Genomic DNA, 26,080 nt, shown 5'->3' on the forward strand with positions numbered 1-26,080 from the left:
AGGACCTTTCGCAAGGGATGCCATCCGAATGTCCTTATTCCAACTGGTCATTACACCTCAAGCGAAGAACGAAGAAGAAGCTCGCCAGAGGCGAGCAAGTGTGCGTGGCAGGCAGGGTGATCTCTCCGCTATCACCCTCCTCTGCCACCACGTTATCATCATCATCCTACGCAGCTGCAGGCGCTGGGGCATCAAAGAAGCCTTCTTTTACGAAGAGGCGACGACTCCCCCCCCTGCCACGTAGCGACTTCAAAATCATCATTCGACCCAAGAAAGCTTAGCCTTCAGGTGAAGAGTTTCAGCAACCACCAAATATCAAAAGCCGTCTCGGCCGCCTGCGGAGGGAAAGTTGACGATTCGCATTTCATCGTGCGATTGAGACCCGGTTCCAACATAATTATTGTTAGTACCCCAGATCAGGAGGTCGCGGATATTGCGCGCACGATCACGCGGATTGTGCTGGGCGGCAACCTTTATGAAGTCAACTCTTACGTTGCGGCACCGCACGGAGTGGCCCGGGGCGTCATTCATGGAATCGACCCGGATACTGCGCCCGAGGAGCTTATGACTCACCTAAGGGTTAGGACCCAAGGCGTGGAAATCGTGCAGGCCCGCATGCTGGGAAAGACCAAGACCGCCTTGATCACGTTCAACTCTCACGTAGTTCCACGATACGTTTACTACTACGTAGGGGAGACCGAGTGCCACACCTACAAGCCCACAAAACAAATCTGCTATGTGTGCCAGCGCATGGGACACCGATCAGACGTTTGTCCTCCCCCGAACATCAAAATCTGTCTCGCTTGCGGGACGCACGACCCGACGGACGGCCACGAGTGCACGCTCAAGTGCGCCGTCTGCGGCGAAGCCCACGCCACGGGGTCTCGCGAGTGCAAGCAAAAGCTAAAAAACAAGAGCACTACCACCAAGAAGCATCCTCCACCCGGAAGGAGGAAGGAAGACGACGACAATGATGGAGGAAGGCCAAGGCGAAGCCGCCTACGGTGGTTCAGCTCGGAATCCTCGGCGAGCCGCTCGAGGTCCCGGGCCCAGTCCAGGTCAATGTCCCGGTCCCGGTCCCGGTCCCGGTCCCGGTCCCGGTCCCGGTCCCGGTCCCGATCCCGGTCCCAGTCCAGGTCCAGGTCCCGATCCCGCTCGGAGTGGCCAAAACTAGGAGAGAAGCAAGGGCAGCGGCAGCCTCCTACCTCGACATCCACGTCCAAACAGAAGAACCAAGCCAACAACAACAAGGTGAGCCGGAATCAGTCTAGTACCTCCTCCGCTCAAAATACCGGTGAAAAAAGTAAATGCTCCTCAGAATGTACGCGCATCAGGGAAGAAAATACAAAACTCAAGGCTCAGGTTAACGACCTAAACCAACGCATGCAACGCTTAGAAGCGTTGCTAAGGAAAACCAGCAACAACACATAGGCGGGGTCGCAAAGCGGAACGATAGGCCACGAGCCCGCCATCTCCATTCCTCCCCCCTCAAGAACCACCACGCCCTCATCGCTCCCCGGTGCGGCCTCGGCAGCGGCAGTCCAGTCAAGTATAGTCACCCTCGAAGGTATTTATGCTACGATACAACAGATGCTTCACCAGATGGGCGAATTAAACAATAAAGTCAAGGAGAACACACTAAGCCATGAAGACCTTGAAAGAAGAATACGCAAGGTTGAGTTTGGCTCGCGCAAGCGGGTCGACGATGAGAACAGCAACCCACGCATCAAGGCGTACAGGCGCATAAATAACACGGGTGACGTCAGGGACGCCGACAACTGCGACGGTGGTGGCATGAACGTCAGCAATGGCTAACACCACACGCAGCGCGCCCGAACACCTCGAGATCTGGCAGTGGAATTGTCGCTCTTTCAACAAGAAGGCAAGTTCACTCCAACTCTTCATCCAAAATCACCTATACCCCCCGACGTCATCTGCCTTCAGGAGGTCGGGAACCAGCCGATCAGGCTACGGGGTTACTACGTAATTAAACACGCGGGATCACCGAAAGTCGCTGTTTTAGTGCACAAAACGGTGACGGCCGTGGGACAACATTATAAACATCATGACATTAATCACGTGCTAGTGGAAGTCCTCCCGCAGAAGAGGGGTAGACGTAGCACTTTCATCCTGAATTTGTACAGTCCGCCGAGGGCTCGGAAAGACGACTTCCGCAACATCATTTACGACAGCGTGAGAGCCGCTGGCTGCAACCAGCTGGTAGTTGTGGGAGACATGAACGCTAGACACACGACTTGGGGCTACCAACAAGACACGCAAAAGGGACGGTCGCTCCTCGATGCGGTTGACCAAATGGGCCTCGAATTGATAACCAACCTCCTGCAGCCAACCCGAGTAGGCAACAGTGTAAGTCGAGACACGTTTTCGGACCTGTCATTTGTCAAAAACGTAAGGGAATATTCATGGGCGAACCTGGGCGAAGCATTGGGCAGCGATCACTATATCCTCAGCATCTCGGTGTCCACGCCGAAACTCAAGAGAACAATTGGCGAAATTAGGCTTACGGACTGGGAGGCATTCAGGCAGTACCCCCCGCCCGAAAACGGTATAACAGACATAGCGGAATGGATGCAGCACCTCCGGGACGCCCACATCCAAACCACTAAAACCATCCAGCGCACGGTCGAGACGCCCGAAGTCGACCGCCGGCTCTTACACCTGTGGGAAGCCCGTGCGGGCCTCCTCAAACGGTGGAAGCGACAGCGGCTAAACCGGAAGCTACGTCTTCGAATCGAGAAAATAACAGACGAAGCCAGAAATTACGCAAACGAGCTGACGCAGCAAAATTGGGTACAGTTTTGCACCTCGCTCAAGGGTACCCTGAGTACGGCGCAGACGTGGGCCATCCTACGCTGCCTGATCGAGCCCGACAAGGCGAAATCGACAACTAGTCGGACGCTTCTAGAAATCGCTCACAAGTTCCCCGGAAACGACCAGGATTTGATTGACACCCTAAAAACCAGATACCTGGGTAGCGACCCCATACAACCCTGCCTCCTAAAATATGAAGAACCAAGACCAGAACTGGACGCTCCCATCACGGAGGAAGAGGTATATGCCGCGGCACGAGCTTCACAGCGCAACACAGCTCCCGGAGTTGACAAAATCACCAATGCCATGATTAGAAACCTGAGCCCGATGCACATCCAGGACTTGACCGAATACCTAAACGAGGAACTCTGGAGCAAGGGCCACGTACCAAACGAGTGGAAACACGCGGAAATCGTGACTATCCCCAAACCCGGCAAGAAGCCCCCGATCGACGCCCTGCGCCCCATCTCGCTGACTTCGTGCCTCGGCAAGCTGTACGAGAGGGTCATCGAAACCCGCCTCCAACATTACATAGAGGACGGTGACCTCTTTCCGCACACCATGCTTGGCTTCAGGCCGGGACTTTCGGCTCAAGATGCGTTCCTAATCCTAAGGGAAGAAGTTCTCAAGGGCATCCCGAAGGGAGGAGAACACCTCCTGCTCGCACTCGACCTAAAAGGGGCCTTCGATAACATCTCCCACGAGGCCATTCTCAAGGGACTGAACGACATCAGCTGCGGGGAGCGCATCTTTATTTACGTTAAATCGTTCCTGACGGGCCGGACGGCAACCATCGGAATAGGCAAGACTCGATCGGATACGATCGACGTGCCGAACAAAGGAACACCGCAGGGGGCGATAATCTCCCCGATTCTCTTCAATGTCGCGATGCTAGCGCTGACCAAAGAGCTGCGGAAGATCCCCGACCTAGGTTACGCCCTGTACGCAGACGACATCACGCTCTGGGCCACCAAGGGCTCTCTAGCGCAAAAAGAGGCGACCCTTCAAGAGGCCGCGACGGCCGTGGAGAGATTTGCGGCAGCGAGCGGGATGCGTTGTGCTCCCGAAAAGTCCGAGGTGATCCGGTGCACGGAAGAGGAATCTACAAGTCCCCCGGCCCTATCGACCTCTATCTTGAGGGTCAGAAGATAACGGAAGGCAATAAGACTAGGATTCTGGGTTTTTGGATCCAAAGTAACCTGAAAGCCTCCCACACCATCCAAACCCTAAGGTCGGCCACCAACCAGATCTCGCGGATTATAAAACGAATTACAAGAAGCCGCAAGGGCATGCGAGAAGAGGACACGATTCGCCTCGTCCAGGCTCTGGTGATCAGCAGAATAACGTATAGCATGCCGTATCACTATCACTCGCTAAACAAACGCGACCAAGAACAAGTCGATGCCATCATCAGAGGCGTGTACAAAACGGCCCTGGGTCTCCCTGTCACCACCTCAAACGAGAAGTTAGCAGCCCTCGGGATCCACAACACCTTCGCTGAGCTGTCGGACGCGGTTATGGCTTCGCAAACGACCAGACTACAGAACACGGCGGCGGGCAGAGCCATCCTCCACCGGACCGGAACGGCAACGGAGCTCCGTGCCCTCGATGGGCAACGATCACTCCCGCCTGAGGTCAGAGGCAAGATCAAGGCGAATCCGATACCGAAGCACATGAGTCGATCATGAACTCCATAAAGGACGACGCAAGGCTCGCGTCGACAGACAGCGCCGACAATTCAAGGGTGACCCGTACGTGACGTACGTGGACGTGGCGGCGTACCCTGTGGGGGGCCTCTTCGCGGTAGCTGCCGTGAACGGGAGAGACAACTCCTTGACTCTCGCGGCCTCCGTGAGGGCAGAGACCCCAGCTGCGGCTGAGACCATAGCCGCGGCGCTGGTAATAAAGCAAGAAGACAGGGTAGGCAGGGAAGTCCATGTCGTTACCAACTCACAACAGGCCTGCCGTAACTTTACGAACGAACGAACACGGCTGCTGGCGGCTCAGATTCTAGGCCCGAGGCTGCAAGAATACCATCAAATCACGTGGACGCCGGGTCACGCGGGTCTGGAGGGGAACGAAAGGGCGAACGCCCTAGCTCGAGCGCTAATAAACCGAGCGGGGCAAGACCAATCGTCTCATCAGTCCCCACCCTTTACCTTCATGCCCCTGCCATCCAATTATTGCGACCGACTGGAGATCCAGCGACTGAACCGCGGGATTTATCCCCCGCCTCACAAAAAGCTCAGCACTGAAGATGCCGTAGCTCTCCGACTTATACAGACCAACACATTTCCAAACCTACACATATACGGTAAAATGTTCCCACATACATATCGCGGCATATGCCCCTGGTGCGGCGACACACGCCCTACACTCTTTCACATCTCGTGGGGGTGCGAGGGCAAACCTCAACACTTTAAGACGCCTAGCACGTCATTTGAGCGGTGGGAGGTACAGCTGACCGGCGATACCCTGGCGGGACAAGAAGCTCTTGTCCAGCAAGTACGTCGAGCAGCCACGGCCAGTGGAGTCCTGGGATGAGGACCCCACCCACTCGACCTCAAGAGCAACCACCTCGGTGGTCCGAATAAATGTTTTTTTTTCTCTCTCTCTCTAGCGTTTGTATTAAACAGAATATTTTATTGTATATTTTGGAGGGCGATTGTTTTTAGGTAAAATCTGACGGAACCGAAATTGGCGCATCCTGTTGCCAGTGGCAACAGGACTGTCAGTTTAGTTACTTGGAATTTTGAAGGCCCGAACACACAAGCAAACCGTATAAGGGACCAGTTTTTGTACTACAGGAAAGACGCTCCTCAGTTACATCGCGGAAAACCTTGGTATCAACAAGAAACAGTTAGAAAGTACATCGAAGAAGCACCTATTTTATATTGCGGAATTAACGGATGAGCTGTAGATGGATGGACATTAGATATGCTAATGGAACGCAGGCAAACAAAATATATACACTTGTGTTTCAATGAACACGTCGCCTTGAATTCATTACTTCTTCCCAGAAATACCTGCAGAGGTCAACTGAAATCGTACAGAAAGCATGTAGTTAAATTTATTAAATACATCATTAACCTTCTACCTGGCGCAACTATGACTTAAAAAGGCTTACTTACGTAGGTTAAAACCAACGTTACTGAAGTGAAAACGTATGCCCACGTCCTTGCCTTTGTGTTTTATACAACTAAAGTGTGTATTCAGCAATGCACGACCGAGCATGTTCACTCAACGTGAAGCGATGTTGCAGGAGATGAACGTGCTAAACACAATCCGCCTCAAAAATATTAATTATAAAAGTTGCGCATCAAAGAGTAACATAAGCTGATCTAACAGAGATACGAAGATACAGAAGTATGTAAGTCAGGGTAGCTCAACTGTAAAACACTGAGGGCGAAAACGAACTTCATTAGAGCCACATGATGCACACTACAGTGCGAAGGGTTGCACCTTTTGCTCGACAATATGCGGTATATTTCGTGTCACATTTTACTGTCCGTAGCAGGTCTTGTAACGCAACGTGGGTCACCGAGGCCCGAAAGCTGCTTTTGTTCCCTCGCCCCTCCCCTCCCCCCCAAAATGACACTCGCATATGTAACCTTGCGTGATTTGAAGGAGAAAGCATGAGGGCCTTGTCTATGTTATCACCTTATCTTAAAACTACACCTTAATACACCGTGCTCTAATTTGTACTAACCTTAATCCACCTTAATTCACTTTGATCTAGATTACTCCACCTTCATCTTCTTTAATCTACAAAATTAATTCACCTTTATTCACTTTATCTCCCCGTGGGATTTCTAAGTGCGAGCCGCCACTGATCCAGCGCCAGGAACGTGATGCCATCACTCGGTTACATTTGTTTTGGTAGGATCAGGCGATAACGCCAGACGGAAGCCGGATTTTTCACTTCATTGAGCATATAAGTTGTTAGATGTAAAAAGATCTGCTGACAGATTTAGGCGCTTCCGGGTACGCCAGTTTCAATACATGATTAACGCAAAAGCATTATATGTCCCATGAGGCGGGGAAGCTGGCCTTGTCCGAAACGAGTGGTAAAAAAAAGTCACCATCATTAGTGACATCATCAGCGAGTTGTATGAATTCAGTAGTAATACCGAATTAAAGTCAGAACAAGCGAAGAGTAAGGTGACTTAAAGTGGAGTAAAGTAAATCTATATGAAGTAAAGTGAACGAAGATGAACTAAAGTGGACTTAAGTGGATTAAGGTTGGTACAAATAAGAGCAATGTGGATTAAGGATAATTAGGGTATATTAAAATGCATTAAGGTGTAATAAGGTAGACTAAAGTTGGTACAATTTAGAAAAGGGTTGAATAAAGTGGATTAAGGGAGAGTTGCGAATGACGCATAACAATTTATGACGCCACGTATCATGGACGTAAGCAATTATTTAGAGCTGCCATTATACTTTCGCATTCAAAGCACGCAAGGATGCTTAGGTGACTGTCAATTTTAGCAGTGTCTTTTTATCAGCTTCTATAAGGCTTTGTATAAAACATAGTCGGAATCTTGCTAAAAGTTTCTCGACCCGTTCTGAGAATTTCTTCATGCCTGCGAACATTTATTTGGAAAACTGAAGCAGTCACTGTAGAAATTATTGAAAAGACGCCATTCTGACATCACGTTCTAGGCATTATACCGATAGAAAACGTTCTGGTTTTCAACTTTAACATCGACTAGCCGATCCTATGAGCGAGGTTCCGCGTCCTAATACCCATATGGCCCGGTATAATACTATGGAAAGAAATTGACCTGCCAAACGTTGGTCAGTTTACTACAAGGTGATTAACATGCGTCACTGAGGAAAGAGAAAAGCTTGGTATCTGTGTTTGTGTAGTAGAATGCTTTGAACGACCTTATTGGCACCAACATTACTAGACACAAAAAACTGATGGCCGCCTAACCACGATAGACACGATATAAGCCGATATTTGCCAGGATGACTTTCGCTAGCTCAGCAGTCAACAATTATTCAGTCTAATGTTACGGTATATAAGTGAAAGCGCATGACAGATTAATCATGGACGCGGCGCCAATAAGGTGGCCTTGGCGTTAGTACGTTGTGTGGTCGTGCGGCTTTGTTATCTGCTCCTAACATGCGATCCTACGCTTCTACATTTTTTCCTTTAAACTTTTTCAGTTTCTGTAGTTTCAATATGGCAAAAGTCTTATATTACGTGCACCCGAACAAGAAGAGACAGGGAAAATATGTAAAAAAGTGAGAATGGAGTTTTTGGCAAAGAACCCCAGGTTCTTTTTCATCAACTACCAAGAAACTATTGAATTGCAAGCAGCAAGCTGTTTTTAGGACTTCATAATTCACAATCATGATTGAGTCAAATACGATGACAGATTGTTTGAAGACCTGCTTGGCCTATTAGGCAACAGAGTCCAAAGATACAGCTCAGACACCAAACCCCAGCTTGCTGTGACGCACAGGGAATTGTGAAATATCAGGGAGACACATTTATCTAGGGAACAAATTTGGCTAATTATGTAATAAAGGGTGTCTCACATTCGCCCACCTTGGCTTGTAGTGGTGCTGGCTAACACTCGTAATACCAGGTCTGGTAAACATAGATGCTCAAGTTAGTGGACTGTTTGGTAGCCTTCGCTGTAGCACAATTGGTAGTGCAACACTCGCGTAATGCAGAGGTAGTGGGTTCGGTTCCCACTGGCGGCACGTTATCTTTTCGTCCACTTTCATTTCCTTTTCATTATTTTTTTGTACATTTCACTTTCAACTACAGCTAATTTCTTCGATGCTTTCCTTGCCTTCGTTATCTGTTGGCTTACTATGGTCATGATTAACAAAATCGAGCGCCTCAGTTCCCCGTCTTCTCCAAACTATGTAATAAGCACTTCTGAATGCATATTGACGTAAATTATTTTATTTTTGACTTTCATGACATTGAATATTTACTGCGAAAATCATAATTCCAGGGTTTATTAGACCAGAAAGGGTCGAAGTGCCTTACGCCGCCAACGGTTCGTGACTTATGCTGTTCTGGGGGAAAAATCTGCCATTCCATTCATCTTAGAGTGATGGTGGGATTGCCGCACGAGCACATCATATAAATATTAACTGGCCGTGGGCCGTATTGTGCAGCCCGCATCTGAATTCTCGAAACGGCGTTGCTAATCCACACTAAACATATTGAACTGATAATTTCGCGTCAGTGGAAAGTCAGTAAAATAAAATTCAACTATTGTAAGATTTAGGCGGAAAATAAATGACTAGAAGGGCTAAAAATATTAAGGTAGAAACACATATTTAAACTAGAAAATTATTAGTATGTCTAAGCTCAGTTTCAGGTATGAAAAAGGATGCGAGGTACATTTTAGGGCGATATAGCGTTAGTTTTTCTTATGGACGTCGCTAGGAGGATGAAACGTAGTGTGCTTCAGCGTAATAGCACTGGTGAGTGCTCAATGAAAATGTGATGCCTTTTCAAAGTGAGAAGCGCAGTGTTGACATTATGACTTCATTCACCGAAGTAGCCCGAGGGCGATCGTAATTTGCGGAACCGTTTTGTTGGTTCGGCACTCATGCTTAGAGACCCAGCAGCCGAGCGTTTGACCTCTCGTGCCAAACTGCTAGTCAACATCGATATTTTTCATCAAGATATCGATATCGGCAGCCGCTGCTACGAGCACGGTTATCAATACGCTTAATGTGAACATTAAGAGTTAGGAGGGCATGCCGTAACGTATCGCGAAGGCGAGAGCGTTAAGGAGGACCGAAAAATTCCCACTTCTGAGAATCACCGTTCACGAAATAATTGCTGCGAAAATTAACCAGGAGGAAATGCCAAATAAACAAATGAAAGGCAGTTGTAAAAAATTGACATCGATTAACAGCGTAGGGAGCTGCGCGCGGGGCTAACCTTGCGCTTTCCTGGAGAACAGGCAGCTATCACGAGGAAACCTGACGCGATATCGGAGGAGCCGCCTGTGCTCCTCTATCTTTCTATCTTCCTATCTATTTATCTATCAATGAAATTCCAATAGCCGTTCATTTTTGACCGCTTGCCAGATCATCATCACTGCACCTCATGCCAAAGCTGCTCAGTATCCGCATACGCCACGGATTCAATCTAAATTTTTTGAGCAAACAATTAAGTTGGGGGTGGGGAATTTGACATTTCCCTGCCTAAGAAATTGAAGAAATGTTGAAGATGTTGTTGAAGTGCAAAAAAGCGAAACTTTGTGGTTGTCTTTCTATTGAGTTTTAACGAGTGTCATTGAACGCCTTGGCGACATGCTACATAAAATGGAAAGAAAAGAGCGTTAAAAAATTGGGAAAGTGGTAATCAAGATGGAACAATTGACTTCTGAATGCAGACCATGGCCGCTACCGCTTATAGCTTTCAGTTCAACCAGTCCTTTCGGGCTTCTGTTGTCGTCGACGCAGCGGCGTTGAACACGTCATGTGGTGACAACAGCGCAGTTTCTCTTGACGCAGAGGCATCCATTCATGTGGAATCAGTTTCGCAAGGGAACAGTGGTGCATTTACTGCTGGTGCGCCCTGCGTCTTGCTGCTTCAGAGGTTGCAGGATTTGGTCGCATCGATCATCTGGTTTATTGAGCTGGCCAGTGGCACAGCATCAAAGCTCGCGTTAACTCTAGTTAACAGAAAAAATAATTTCATGCTTGACATTGCCACGTGAAAAATCATGAGCCATTCCACTCTGTGAGGGTGTATGACCAGCGAAGCTGGGTAGCGCAGAGAAAGGGGACAGAGAATTATGAACAAAGCTACCAACACATCTATTGTTTTGGTCGGTGATCGTCGAGAGCAAAGGTGCGCATGTACATATATATTTATGCATTCACGTTCATTCGTGTTATACATCCGTTAGACACATTCGTTATATCCATTCGTGTTTTCATTTTGCGATATATTGAGCTAAGCAATTTGAGTCCGAAACCACCGCTGCGATTGGCAGTGTACCAGTGCCGTCAGTCCCTTCGCAGAGGGGGGTGGGGCGCAGTATGGGAACGCTGGCATGATGAGCGCCATAGACGCTATAGCTGGGGAAGAAGACAACGACGATGGCATGAGCAGTGGCACGAGCGCGCAGGGAAATATGGGAAGGCTCGGCTGATGAGCGGCAACGAAGCCAGCTATGGAAGATGATGACGACGACGAGCACATGATCAGTGGCACGGGTGCATTCGCGTGGTTTCGCCAAAAGGCGCCAACGAACCAGCTGTTGAAGCAGACGGCGACGAAAGAGCGAGCAATAGCACAAACCATTGCACATGATCATTTTTGCTCGCACAGATGAAAATTTCACGGAACCCTAGCCATAAACAGCTTCCCTGTAAAAACATTAGCTCATAACAGAGCCTTGCCTCCATAATATTATCTCGGATCACCTAAATAAAAGTTACACCCGTGGAGAGGCCACGAGAAAAGGAAGCAAGAAAAGACAGTGATTCATTGTCTGTTGACTTCGCGTTGTAATTGAATGAGTCACTCAGTTATTTTGATTCTTCAAACTTTATGAAATGTTAGTTTTTTTAAGCTTTAATGCAGAAATGTGCAAGAAGCTTCCGTAAATATTACCTGTAAACGCACATTAGTAAGGAAAGATACGTAACAAGCAATACAAAAGGCACCATTGTGTTATTCAAAAGTTTGCTTTACTCAAACACTTGTCGAAAATTTCTTCGTAATATTATTGCGTTATTGTTTTGATAAAATGTTAGCGATTTCACTCATAGCAGCGACACAAACGAAGAACTGCGAATAATTTCTTTGCACTTGGCCATGTGCAAAGTCAGGAAATAAGTCCTGTAATTCACTGGCGCTGACGTGGGGCAATGGTAGAGGCCTACATGCTTTTCCGTTTCTTCACGGTTTCACGGCCACCCGCTACCTAGCTTTTTCACTTCATACCGACATGTCTTGGCTACGCCTTGGTTATGCCCTTTAGCTACATGGGCATGTTTTCCTGGTGCCGGTTTTCAGCGGCTCGCCACTGTTGCTCAACGCAATACACGTGTTCCTGTGTCACATCTGTTTCAAATGCGGCCGCCTATTTTACAGCAAAATAATCTTTGTCGAGTCAGAGTGCGTGCGCGATGCAAATAGTGGTGCAGTTTCAGGAGCGCACGCGAGAACCACCGACTACTCTGGCATATACGGCATGTATATGGCATGTAGCCTTTGATGCGAAATTCTTGAGCATATAATATATTCACATTTGGCTGAGTTTTTAGAATCAAACTCCTTTTTCAACCCCTGTCAACATGGTTTCCGTAAGTTCTTTTCCTGTGAAACACAGCTCTTAACATTTACTAACGATCTCTTTGCAATTTCTGATCTAGGTACCGACATTGACTGCGTATTTCTTGATTTTGCCAAAGCCTTTGACTCTGTGACCCATGATTTACTTCTGCTTAAGCTGACTCAAATTAACTTGTACGTAAATGTGCTCGAGTGGATGAAAAACTTTCTTTCTAACAGGACGCAGTTTGTAAACACTAATAACTGTAATTCTCGGTTTTCTAACGTACCAGCAGGTGTTCCTCAAGGGTCAATCCTGGGTCCACTTCTCTTTCTAATCTATATTAACGATCTTCCGAACTGCGTTCTTTCCTCTTCCATAAAGCTTTTCGCGGATGACTGTGTTCTTTACCGAAAAATTACTGATCCTTCAGATTCCCAAGAGCTGCAGTACGACCTTAACCGCGTAATTGAGTGGTGTTCTAATTGGTGCATGCAACTAAATTCAAATAAATGCAAGGCCATGCGTATATCTCGTAACACTGCCACGCACACGTACTTTATTAATGGTGCACCTGTGAGGTCAGTTACCTCTTGCAAGTATCTCGGCCTTCACATATCAAATAACCTGTCTTGGCGCTCGCATATTGACTCTGTTACTAAAAGCGCTAATCGCATGCTCGGTTACTTGCGCCGTAATTTTAGCTGTGCCCCTTCTTCCCTGAAGCTAACTCTTTATAAAACTTTAGTTCGCTCCAAATTGGAGTATGCTTCAGCCATTTGGGATCCGACTCAGTTTTCATTAGTTTGTACTCTTGAAAGTATTCAAAACCGCGGTGCACGCTTTGTCTTGTCTAATTATTCTCGCTATGCAAGTATTTCTTCAATGAACCGAACTCTTAACTTACCTGATGTTTCGTCACGCCGCAAATCTTCCCGTCTCTGCCTTTTAGACAAAGATTTTCATTTGAACCCCCTTTTAAAAGAAACCCTTCTTGCCCCTCCGTTTTATATTTCGGCCCGCACTAACCACAGCCTTCAAACCGGGGTGGCATTGTGCCGCACAAACCGGTACAGTGACTCATTCATCCCCAGGACAAGCACGGACTGGAATCGCCTTCCCGCCTCAATCGCACTCATCACCGACCCTACTAACTCCAAGACCGCCGTTCAGAATGCATTGTGTTAATATTTTTGTTAATAGTTTTTGTTTGTATTTTTACTGCATTACCTCTTGTTTTGACTCCACTCCTTTCTGTAACGCCTTCGGGCCTTGAAAGTACGTGAAAGAAATAAATAAATACGGACGAGTCTTGTTTCTAGCACTTGACCCGCATAACTCATTTATTTGAACAGTGGAATAATTAATTGTAACTAAATCAATAATTAGGGGAAATTCAAAAATAGACGGACTTTATCCAAGCAATGGCAAACAAGGTTACCTTGGCTCTGATCAACTAAGTGGAACGTGCATATCTTTTACATTTTGGTACAAATTACGCATGACACGGATTATAGCCAAGGAACTTGACCCGTAAATCTAGTTTCGATAACCAACGACTCTGCTCGCCGCTGTCGTTGTGCGGTCAGTGTTTGTTGTTGCTGGCAATGACTTCGCCCAATGAAAAATAAATGTTTTAGTTCATGCCCCTCGCAGTCACTTATTCTTCGCAGTTACGACAACTGACAGTATATTCACGCCTGTTTATAATGTTGTTTCTTTCATTTAGGTTCAGCGAAGAAAACGTCGGCTCCATCCTGCCGTACACCTATCTACCTTTTGGTGCCGGACCGCGGAACTGCGTCGGTATGCGGTTCGCTCTGCTTTCGCTGAAGCTGTGCCTCCTGCATTCTGTGAGAAGCGTGGAATTCGTTCCCACGGAAAAAACGAAGGTATCTGCTGGCCTACTTTTGAATATCGATGCATGCTAATAAATAACTTATGAAGACAGTATTACTTCGACCACATTTAGCATCTCGGAACTGGGATGTTTTCGTCGCTTCATTCTTTTCTGTTGTGCTGTTGCCTCCAATTTCAAGCCACTTCATTATTTCTCAATTCCCTTTCAGTGCGTGGGCAAAGCAAAACAATAAACACACACGCACACATGCACACGCGCACGCACACACTTATGGGGTTTTATGTGCACGAAGCACGATCTGATTGCGAGGCACGCCCTGTGCAACGAGAAGCATGTGGCTTGCCAGGACCAGCAGCCGCAGGGAAGGCTGGTTGCAATACCATTCGTATACACGATATGCAAGACAATCTGTGCTAGCGAGCACACCGAAATCTAGCTTTCGCTAAGTTCTCAGTTGTTGCACACGTGTTATTCCATTCGATACGCGAACCCGCACAGTTCCGGAGGCATGTTCAGTGCAAAATAACACAAGGTGGAAAAAAGGAAATGTGCGCCACGTGTCTCTACATATGCGTTAGCTTTAAAGGTCACAGCATCTCATTGAGCCCTAAAGTATGGCGCATTATGTCAGCTCCCTAGAAAAGCACCGAAGTTTTTCAGCGCCCGCTGCAATTATGATCTGCTTGCTTGTGCAATGCGACCGTTGCACAGCTTTTACGTTGCTCGGCTGGAAAACTCAGAATTATTGGTAATGCGATCCGAGGCATACCTACTTGTTCATTTCATTTTCATTTTGTATCATGGCTCAACCGAAACTGTGACTGCCCAATCGAATGAATTTACGCATTTCGTCGCTCATATTTGCTGCTCCACTGATAAAAACTTGAAGAGATTACAACAGAGTCATATGCTGGTAGTCAAAAGTCGAAGCCATTGTCGGCGTGGCATGCGCGACGAAAGATGCGGCGCGATATTGCCGTTACGCCTCCAAGGCGAGTGCCGAGACCGAACTCAGCGATCGACGGCTATGTTCGAGCAATGCACCTAGAAGATGCACTCTCGGCGTCGTATAAAATGCTCGGGAAATAACGTATTCCAATGCCCTCCAAGGCTACATAAATATCGTTAGAGCTCAAATGAATTAATTATTAGAGTTAAATTAATTTTACGCTTGCTAATGTTGAGGTTCAAGGCTTAGTTCGTTCTCAGGACTAAGTAATCATGTGAATAACCACAGGTTTATATACCCTGACTTCTTAAATGTTCCAGGAAATATTGATACGATAGATTTATTTTCACAACGTTTTCTTTTCAGGTGCCGTTGAAGTTCCACAGAGGCATCCCCGTTCTCAGTGCCAAAAACGTCTTTCTCGGAATCAGAAAAATACGCTCCCCTATAAGCGAACGTATGCCGCACTGAAGACACGTACCTAAAGCATATCATATATTTGCAACCTCGGAACAGCGATCGTGGAACTTATGTCTAGCAATAAAACATGCGCGTGCTCGTTCGCAAAAGCTCACATATCGCGCTAAGTCCACTAGTTGCATTTTTTGTTAAATAAACAATTTTACTGGAAACTGGACGTGCAGAATCCCTTCACAAATTTTATTTCTATTCGTTTGTGTGAGACATTCTAAACGCCTATGTATAGCGAGTGGAGAAAGGAATTTCCAGCTTCTTTTCAGGTAAATCAGGTGAGTACGTTCCAGTAGCCCGTAAAGCACAGATTTTCAACGTAACTTGGGAACAATCTTTACTGTTCCACTGAACTTGCGGGAGTCAATTTCAATCAGAGTCTATGGGACGCAAAAACGCTCGAAAAGGTTTGCACAACCACGACATCACGTGGAGCACGAAATTTTGCGTATATCCTTGCGCAGAGCCTCAAAGTGGTGGTAACTCATAACAGGTGGCAATTAACAGCTATGCAGTGACCGTGCTGCCATGTGAAGATGAACGGCTGAGGAAACGATAGTTTAATTGTACACGTTTTTCTTGCCTCACCTAGATATTTCATTTCTCGTTGGTTTTGACTTCCTTAGAGTCTTTACAATAGCCAGATTAGCATATAGCGATGAAAGCTTGAGCTCTTATACCATTTTTTGCCTTCTTTTCTAAACGGAAGCGACTGCAGACATTACCGCAGCAACACAATTGTTAAAAAAAGTGGCAGTTTGTCTAGAAGCTGTTGAATCGAAAGTGAAAGCAAGCTTAAGAGCGGCGCTCGAGCTCCTGCGACCGTGTTCAACACGTGGCGACGACATGTTGGGACGAAGCCACTCGCAAGAAAAGCGTTACTGCGCAGCAGGAACAGCGCCCTGGTAGACACCAGGTGTCTCACGACGCTCTGGCACAGCGAGTAACGCCAGCAGTAGCATTACAGGCGTCGCCACTCGATGGTCCATGAGATGACCCCCGACGCGAAAACCATCCGCGTTTGCATGCGCCTAATTAACGGATTAGATAGCTTTAGTTTCATGTTCATTGTCGGGACATTACTCGCGCTTACTTACCGCCTTGACGCTGCCCGTCTGCTCAGACCAGTATGTGTGCCACGCCCCGGTATGTTCAGCACAAATCCTAATATCTTTGCGTGGAAGGTTCGTGCCAGCAGCGTCATGCATGGACGCTGCCCTGGCTGCGCTGCAAGGCTGTTTTGGCGAGTGGATCGCGGCACTACGCACACCTGGCTTCGCCATTTTTGCAGCCCGAATCGGAGGTGCTTTAGCGGTCTATCTAGACCTTCTAGTCCATCACGAGCAGGCATCACGCATGCACGTCGACACTGCGATTGCAAGACGGCAGTGATGACGGTCCCTCGCTCGAGTGACCGTACGAGTCATATCACCAAAACTAACTTATAGTGTACACAACCCAAAAATCTAAGCCATCAGCGTGCAAACACCACTCGCGCTGCAGATGACGCTATTGCTCCAGCAAAATGGCTGTGAAGCCCGGCATTCTGAGTTGTAAATTGGTGTCAAAACGCGCATTTCTGTTCCTTGTAATAAAAGAAGAAATCTTGACACGATAGCCGTACGCAGATTGGTCCCGCTCTCATGCACCCTGTTGTAATAGAAAATTTAACATCGGGGCCGACTCCAATTTCTCTATTCATGTATACAATGAAAACGGAGAAAGCTCTCATTCGGCAACTCAAAATTAATTTTAAATTCTCAGGTTTTACGTGCCAAAACCACGGCATGATTATGAGGCACACGGTAGTGAGCTTATTTAACGTGTTTCCAATGCACGGTATACGGGCGTTCTTACCCTTCGCCCCCATCGAAATGAAGCACCTGCAACCGGGATCAAACCTGCGACCTCGAGCTCAGCCATGCCACGTTACAGCCACTAAGCCAAGCCGCTGGGTGAACGAATATTCAATGAAGTTTGATTATATGTGGTGTAATTCGGAGAAAGTACTAAATTCTCTCGACTTTAGCAATTAAAGTTTTAATTTAAGACTTGGAATGTAATGCAAAAATTGACGAACACAGGCAAGCTAAACAAAAAATTATAGGTCCCTTAAGCATCGTTAGTGAGTTGAATGCGAAATGATTCAAGTCCACCTTGATCCACTTTAATCCACCTTAATTCAGTTTAATTCACCTTTATACATTTTTTCTTCACCGTAATTCACTTTACTCCACCTTAAGTCACCCTACTTTATCTTGACAACTGTACCTTAATCTACTTGAAATCATCCTAATTCATTTTAATACACCTTAAGCAATCTTACTTCAACTCGCTCTAACTTTAATTGACTTTACTTCGCTGTATTTCACCTTAATTCATTTATTCGCTATATATAGGCATGATTACTATCATTATTAATGTTCCTATACCATTTATTATCTTCCGTATTACTACTAAGGTCATACAAGACGCTGACTACGATCCCTCCTCCCCATTAGCTGCACCGTCACTTGCCTAACGACGCATACACTAGGCCACACGTGCACATAGCAAGATGGCTGTGACGTTACGTGCGCAAAGACACACACGCTAGGCCCGCAAGCGGAACCAACGAATCCCCGTGGCCTCGGGGAAGCGTGCTCGACTCGAACCTCGGAGTCCCGGGGTAGATTCCAACACAAGCCAAAACTTTAAAAAGTTTCTTTTAAAAGGTATTCATTTATTTTGTTGACAGGAACCACCCTGAGAAATGCCACGTCACTCCTGTCATTTTTTTGACGTGCTCTTACACTTAGCGCCGTCGACTGTTTTTGGTATCATCGCGTGATCACGCCTGATTTTCTGGCTCATGGGACATAATGCATCCGCATTAAAAATTGAATCACCTAATTCATAAATCCTTAATTTGATCTGTACCAAAAACATCATTGCAGTTCCCTAAGCTTGATTTGCTGCATCATCTAAAGCGGAGGTATGTTATATATAAGTTTACTGCACACAGAAAGGTATTACGATGCTCAGTACGGTTTACTGAAAGACTGACTCACAAATTATGGGTGAAATTTACAGCGACGCATACTACATCAGTTTTGTCCACTGTTGATGTATCCATACTTGAAGTGTGGGGCAATATTGATATAGCTTTTAATGTGAAGTTACAGCGTTTTCAACTTGATTTTTGATATCTTTTATGAGCTTTAAGAATTTCTGCAAAGAAACAGTGTGGCACAGTAAAAACACAAACAGTAAAAAATACAATCCCTTCAGTCGGAAGATTCTAACCTTTACTTCTGATTGCAACAGTCCTCATTCTTATTAGTGCAGCCATTGCTGAGAAAAACTATTCCTTCTTTCTTATGCGTTTAGATAAGAGCTCCGCTGGTAATGCTTCTCGGTGTTTTTATTCTCGGGTGACAAGCTCAACGTGCAACTACAGTCAATTATGCGAATGCCAGCTCTTACGACTCGACACCACTTAAAACAGCTAGAATTGCGTTCAGGAGGCTTAGCATTCAAAGACATTGCAAAGTATAAATAAGACAATTATACGTAATAAGGCTTGAAGATTTATCAGCCGTATAAATGGAAGTAAACATGTGCTTACTAGCTAAAGAAGCATGGTGTCACGCGCACTTGCAAACATAAACCGATCTCACTCGACATAACTCATGCTTGTCCCAAAGCGAATGCTTCCTGTTGCCGCTCATTTCACTGTTTCAACTGTGCCGCTTCTCCGGAATTCATATTAAGCTCTCTCCAACACTAGGTGCATGTGAAGAAAGAGTGCATGAATATACCAGAAATCTAGACTCGCCTTTGACCCTGACACCTGCCGTAGATGACCTCCAACATAAAAAGTGTGCGCAGCGCATGCGAGGGAGAAAGAGAGAGGGAAAAATTAGCTAAAAAAGGGGCAGTATTTGTGCTTCCCAGCAGGGAGTGCTTGGGAGCACCGCTCTACATCCACTCTGTACGCGCTCAGCTGCGTGGACAGCCAAGCGCAGCCACGGCCAGACTAGAGGAAGAAACGCATGTTCTCCTCGATCCTCTAGCGATCGCTCGATTATGTGAACTCCCACATCCTTGACAGCTCACCCTCGCATACATGCTTGCCTTTGTACACGCAGCAAAGGCGCTGTGGGTGACTCGTTGTATTCGTACTTTGAACTGTCAGCATCACGGCGATGACGACGGCCAAATTCGTCTGGATTGTCCGCACTTACTGATAGCGCAATAAATAACGCACGGCCTTCTACGAGGGTGAAGCCGACTCCACAGGAACGTGCATGTTTCTCTTTAGTCTAAAAAAAAAACATTTGTGATCACCGACCTGCTCTCTCTTTACACAAATTTCTCACAAATATCACATTTCGTGCACCTGATCATTCAGTACATGGCAGGGTTACTTGCCTCGTTTTGATCGAAAAGAGGTCGCAGTTACGCCCGAAAAGCGAAGCATCGATTGCGGCAGTAAATTAATACAGATCTATACGAAGTAAGAGCAGCAGCTTTATACGCCGCATAAAGTTGCGAACATTCGCTGGCTATGACTGAATTAACAAGCCTGGTCTCAACGCACACAAGCAAACACGAGCACAATATACTCGATGAACGCGGACACTCGCTGTCAAAACGCTGGTGTGGCAGCCGCAGTCGGCAGCCGCAGCGAGCGATGTGACCTTCGTGCTGTCTGTCACTTGAGCATAAGAGCGGCGAGAACACAGCGCGCTCTGAGGTATGAGCCATCTGCAGATCCAATTCAATATACGACGCGCGCGACCACGCGCGGCCTTGCAAAGTACACACTCCTCAGCGTAGACGAAGCCACTCGCCTTCCTTATCGCGAAGCCTCCCCGCTTTCCTCCCCATCGCGTGCAAGATTAAGCCGCGATCGTCAGTTCCCCTTCACCGGATCACGAAATACGCCGTTGTTGCCGAAACGCTACGCCTCCCCCCGTCCCTCCCTACCATCCGCGCACGGTCTTTCGCAGCTGGTATCGACTTCCCAGAATGTCTGTGACCAAGTATCACAAGAAAATTCGGCGGAAAAGTGTTGGCAAGACTTATGAATTGTGTTTTGCTAGGTTATAGTGATAATAGTAAAATTAACTCAAATAGTTGTTACCAGAAATGTTTGTGAGGGCATGTAATGCTCACGCGTCGCCTCGCTTGCGCGCCGTGGAAGTGCTGCTCCTAAACACGCAACGAACGAAATAATGTCGCTCGTACAACGAAGTGCTTCGGACGTAAAATATATGTCGCCTTCCTTCAAGGCAGCTGTTACGTAGCTGCTATGGCGGAGAAAGATGGAAGTCGGCTTCCACGCCGACGCCGGCTTCGCTGGAGAGATCACACAATTGTTTAGCCATCTATACTACCCGTAAAGATGGTTAGTGAGTCCATTCTCTAGAAAATTGCGCAATAAAGTATACCTCCTTCACTGCAACAATTGTATGTCTTCAAGCTCCTAACTCCTACAATGAAGCGAAAATTTTGCTAGAAGCGTCCGGAAATTCTCTTACATTTACAATCATTGTCAGTGGTTGCTGCGCATACTAAGTATGTTTGTTTTTTGGTGGGTTGCTTTACCATGCTGAAATTGTCACATTTATTTATTTACTAATTTAGCGCAAGAAACAGTTGTCGGTCGGCACTTGTCTAAGGGTCGCGCGTTTCTTTCGCGTCGTCCGTGCATGTGGCTCAATAGCGCCATTTCTGTTCAACATGTACAACTATAACCTTCCCAATATCTTAGTCCTTCTCACCCAACGGCCCGTAGTTAGCTTTTCGTGCCAAGTGCTGCCATTTTCGGCGCCGTCAGATAACGGCACTGAACGTGTTCCGCTGTTACTTTTATGAACTCTTCTTCATAAGTCATCAATTCAAGTCTCTCATTTTCGAATGTGGATCTCCAACATCTCAAACATCGGTGTATCTGAGTCTCTTCTTCGGCATGTGGAAGCTAAAAATGGACGAATTATGATGACGGGACGAATTATGATTGTTGGAGATCTAGTTTCTCTCCGGGAGTCAGCTGCATGATCCTGAATAATTAGGCTGGATAGTGAACCAAAGCGTATCAAACTTTTTATGAGCTCGCTCCCCACAATTAGGGATCCAATCGACAGATGGTTAGACGATGTTCGACTAGGTATCGCGTACGGTGCGATTCTAAAATTTGCATCAGCTTGTATTCATAATGTGTGTATTGTCTCTCCCATTGAGGCACGCGTCCTATGCTTCTGATATACCATCCATAATAATAGATGCGTCCTACCTCCACAATAGGTGTAATTTTTTGCCTGCTTGGAGGATAAGGATACATCAACTCTAATCCAAAGCTTATGCGGGTCAAGTTTGTGCTAGCGCCTGTCCATCCTTAACAATGAAGAACGCAGGCACCTTCCTCAACCAACAAGTTTTATTCCGTAATCGATTAGAAGCCATCCAACCCTCACGTCCTTAAGGCCAGTCAGTCCGCAATCCTGAAATGGAAGACGTCGTTTGTTTATACTGAAATGCATTGCGTTTAAACATCATTCCTCTCTAAAGCTTGATATAATTATTATTCTACAACTAATTAGAGGCGAACTGCAACAAAATTTCAGTTAGGCCACAACACTAAAGAGTATGCTGGCGGGGTGCCCCGCGACTCTTCCCAACCTCATTGAAGAATGGACACAGTGTGAGAAAAGGATCCAAAGCCCATTGTTTCAGGACCAACTAAGGGCCGTCCAGAGGGCCCATGATGTCGCTGAAAGGCTTGGCCTGACAGTGCCAACGTGGGAGCGACCCGCCTTGACTTAAGAAGTCGAGCCTCCGGACCTCATTCCAATAAATGTTTTCACACACACACGCCCACTTGATGACGCATTAAGTTATGCAATCTGAGCGGTCAGACTTCTGGCAAGACATAACGAGCCGCAGTGTGACATACACGTGTGGCAAGCCGTAGTCTGCGGGATTTGGCCTCCCCTCTACGTTGTCGTCTCGATACGTCGCGTTGCTGCTTTCCCAGTTCGGCTTCTTCAGCTCGTTTTCGACGCTTAGCTGCAGCTTCGCGCGCCCGTATGGCGAGGTCGGACTCGCGCCAACGACGTTTCTGTTCGACTATACGTTTACGTTGCATCCCCACAGCAGGGGAAAGCAGCAATCGAAGTCGAACGCCTTTGTCCCGCAGCTTCGCATGCCACACCTCGCTTCTCGCTTGGCGAGCATCCTCAATCGTATAGTGAACTTCCGAGGGGGGTATGCGATGCTTTATTGATAGTTAGGATGCTTGTTTTGAGCTTGTTTTTTATTATAATTTGTGCTGTTCTGTATACTGTATGAGTGATTTCAGTGATTGTGCGAGCCATTGCATTTTTGCTTGCTTACGAGGGTATGAGCCATTGCTGATGATGATAATTTTTGTACCGCTCTGTACCAATGTACGGTATGGTACTTGTACCAATGGTGCGTGAGCCATTGCAACGAGTGACTAAAGGCTTCCTACTTAAGAAATGAGTGGTATATTGCCGTATATTTGCCAAGAGGACACTCTTGGCAAAGCTGGTCGCTGCCATATTTTATTGTTAGCAAGAAAGCGGTGAGCTGAGCCAGTTGGCACGTGCTAGAAAAGAAAACGAAAAACCAGGTGTAAACACTAATAGAAGACGAGGAAGACGGCGGAACAGGATGGGTATTATTATTTTCTGTTATTTAATTTTCTTCTTAATTTTATTTTAATCATTTATTTTGATTTATTTTGGTTATTTATTATTACCAGTACTTAAATAGCATCTCAGCACACGACGCTTGCATCTGGTGGTTAGCGGGTAAGAGGCAGGTGAGTGAGTAAAATCTTTATTGAATAGAAATAAAATAAAGCACGATGGTTGGGCCCCCTATTGCAGGGCCCCACTGGCACGAGTGCCTCGCTGTGCTTGGTCCAGGAGAGCCGATTGGCTCTCCCGACCCTCGCCCACAAGCCATGCCTCCCACTGCCTGTTCCTCATTAGTGGGTGTTGGCGTAATCTGGGGCTGTCTATGTGCGGAGGCCTCCTGGGGCACTCCCGTGTGGTGTGTTTTAGTTTGGGTGTGCCTGTGCACCACGGGCACTCGTCAGTGAACCTCGTGGGGTGTGTTATGTGTAGGTGGTGCAGGTTGGGGTGTGTATTCGTCTGAATACGACGCCACTCCCTCTCCTGCTGGCTGTTTAAATCACAGTGAGGATGTCCACAACGTCCCCGCTCATGGCTTTGCTGTAGGAGGATGTCACGAGAATTCGGTGGAAGGTCGTCACTGGGCCTAGCCATTGCTCGGACTTTTAATCCTCGAGGAATACAGTGTGCCCTCGCGTTTCCTGCCAGTCCCTCATGTGCCGGACACAATATGATAGTGTGGTGCCCTTCTAGTTGATTGTCTAAAATTTTGAGTATTGATTGGGGTGCCGTTCCATTTAGAAACAGGCGGCAAGCCGCTTGTGAGTCGGTTAATATGACAGCCGAATTGGTTTGGCACTCGGCGTTCCGAATGGCCAACGCGATGGTTGCAGCCTCTACCACGAATACCGAGGTGGTTATGAGGGATGCTGTTGTTATGTTTTTCTTACATGTAGAGACTATGGTTAAGGTGTCTGAGCTGGTTCGACTGGCATCCGTGTAGTATACACTACCGGTCCCATAACAAAACGTTTGTGAAGAGTCTTTACCCCTGCTATGCGTCATCCGGGATGGTACTTGGAGTGCCTGTTTTGGGGAATTGGGGCCACCACGATGTGCGATCGAACGTTGCGGTCTATCTGTGCTGCTTCATCTCCGCAATACTGGGGTCTCAGAGGAAAGCCTAACCTCGAGAATACTTCGCTGCCCTGAGTCAAATACCAGACACGTCGCTTTCTAGAATTTTCATTGCACCGCGGGCCACCGAGGCTGGCTCCAAATCGTGGAGGTAATGCCAAATAGCCGCGCCTTATGATACATGCTTTTTGAACAGCTCAAAGGACAAGGACGAGACGAGTACACATATACAGCGCTTGCTGGCCCAACCTCCTACAGTGTTATGATACATGCGTCACTTCAGAGTAGTAATGGCGGAGCTTTTCCTTTTTTTCAAGTTTCGGTATGAAAACCGAGCCCTTCGTGACGCGTCCGCTCGTATTTCAGGCGTAGAACTTCACATGTATTTTTTACTATATCTACACTCTCTGAAAGTGTGACTCTTACGCGGTCCATAATTTTGTTCGATCGTTAGTAAGCACTATTGCAACGTTTCCGGTATATGTGACAGCGATAATACTAGGTTGCTAGCCCGGGGAATTTCTGATGAAACTTACAGGTGTGTGTCCGATGGTTTAATATTCGCGGATTAGTAATACATCACGCGAAATTCTTTAATAAACTGCAGCAACCCTTCATTCTGTGATACGGAATTAAAAATGCCTGTTACGTACTTTTCTACTCTCAGAGGCTGACGCGTACGGTACCCATAGAAATAGAAGGTGTTGCGTGCAACTTATCTAGTAGTTCTATCAACATTCTTTGCGGGCTTACCTCAGTTTGAGGTATATATTTGAGCATTTATGTACATATGTCTGTGCCTAACCTCTTTCGCGTAAATTCTGGTCGCTTGGTAGTCCATGGTCATGTGGGCAGACGATCTGGCTGCTATACCGGGGAAACCTGATTGAAAACCAACCGTCTTATGAACTTGGGTGGCTGGGTACATAACTCCTTGTATCTAGCGCTCTTCAGTGACCCTCTCTGACGCCAAAGTGGGTCACCGGGTATACGTACCACAGTGTATGTGCTGCACATCAATGACCATCATTCTCTAAATAGTGGGGCATTGGGCATGTGTCACTGGGGATGTGCAACTGGGTAGGTGTTGTTGTACATAACAATTAATACATAACACATATTCTTAGTAGCATTAAAGTCTCCAATCATCTCTAACGGATGGATGCACCGCCAATTTTCGATTCAGCGAATGAGTGCGCAATTAATTCAGTGACAGTGTTTGATGCAGCAAGCTAACGAAAGCAACAACCAAGCTACGAGAAACGAGATCTTTGTGCGCAGTTTCACCACTTACGGTTCTTTAATATCCAGTGAAAGCTCGGTACCTGGGCTTTATTGCATAGAAGCATAATATGATTACTACAGAGAGAGCAGAATAAGATCCGGAACTAAGGCTTTTTGTGCGTGGATTGCCGATTTTCATGCGTAAGTTTAACCGATATACTCCGTGCTCCAGCTTGTAATATTAGCGCGAAAAAAAATAATGCCAAAGATCGCTTGGCACATGATCCCTGCCGAGTACTAGCTTCTAGAAAAAAAGGGAGGTATCTAATCTCCAAAAATGCACGCCAGAATAAAACCATATTTTACTCTGTTATACAAAAGCACAATCACCCGATTTCAGCGATTATACAGAAGAGCCGCCACAGTGTGGCGGCACTGAAGAGGAGCACAACGACATGTTCCCCATTGTTATGGGGTTGAAATCTTGGCCACCGTTGGCCTACGTGTAAATATATTGTGAATAGCCTGATTCATAAGCTACACGTAAAATTATTTGGTCGAGGTGCGGAATATGCGGAACGTCGACCTACGGTACAGCTGCTGGCGGATTGCAGTCCATGACATGAACCGAGAGAAGACTGCATTTGTTACCCCTGACGGTTTTTATCAGTTCAAGGTGATACCTTTC

The 26,080-nt window shown here is 46.8% G+C and overlaps 1 protein-coding gene across 1 annotated transcript in view; it reads left to right on the forward strand.

Moving 5' to 3' along the window:
* Positions 1 to 15,392, forward strand: part of LOC135909478 (cytochrome P450 3A8-like) — a 46,648-nt gene extending 31,256 nt beyond the window's left edge. The window contains exons 14-15 of the mRNA XM_070536029.1: positions 13,834 to 13,996; positions 15,281 to 15,392. Of these exons, the coding sequence (XP_070392130.1) occupies positions 13,834 to 13,996; positions 15,281 to 15,385 (268 nt within the window). The 3' untranslated portion in view covers positions 15,386 to 15,392. The remainder of the gene's footprint in view (positions 1 to 13,833; positions 13,997 to 15,280) is intronic.
* Positions 15,393 to 26,080: the final 10,688 nt, after the last annotated feature.

Source organism: Dermacentor albipictus, chromosome 3 (genome assembly GCF_038994185.2).
Source record: "Dermacentor albipictus isolate Rhodes 1998 colony chromosome 3, USDA_Dalb.pri_finalv2, whole genome shotgun sequence".
NCBI classification, from domain to species: Eukaryota; Metazoa; Arthropoda; class Arachnida; order Ixodida; family Ixodidae; genus Dermacentor; species Dermacentor albipictus.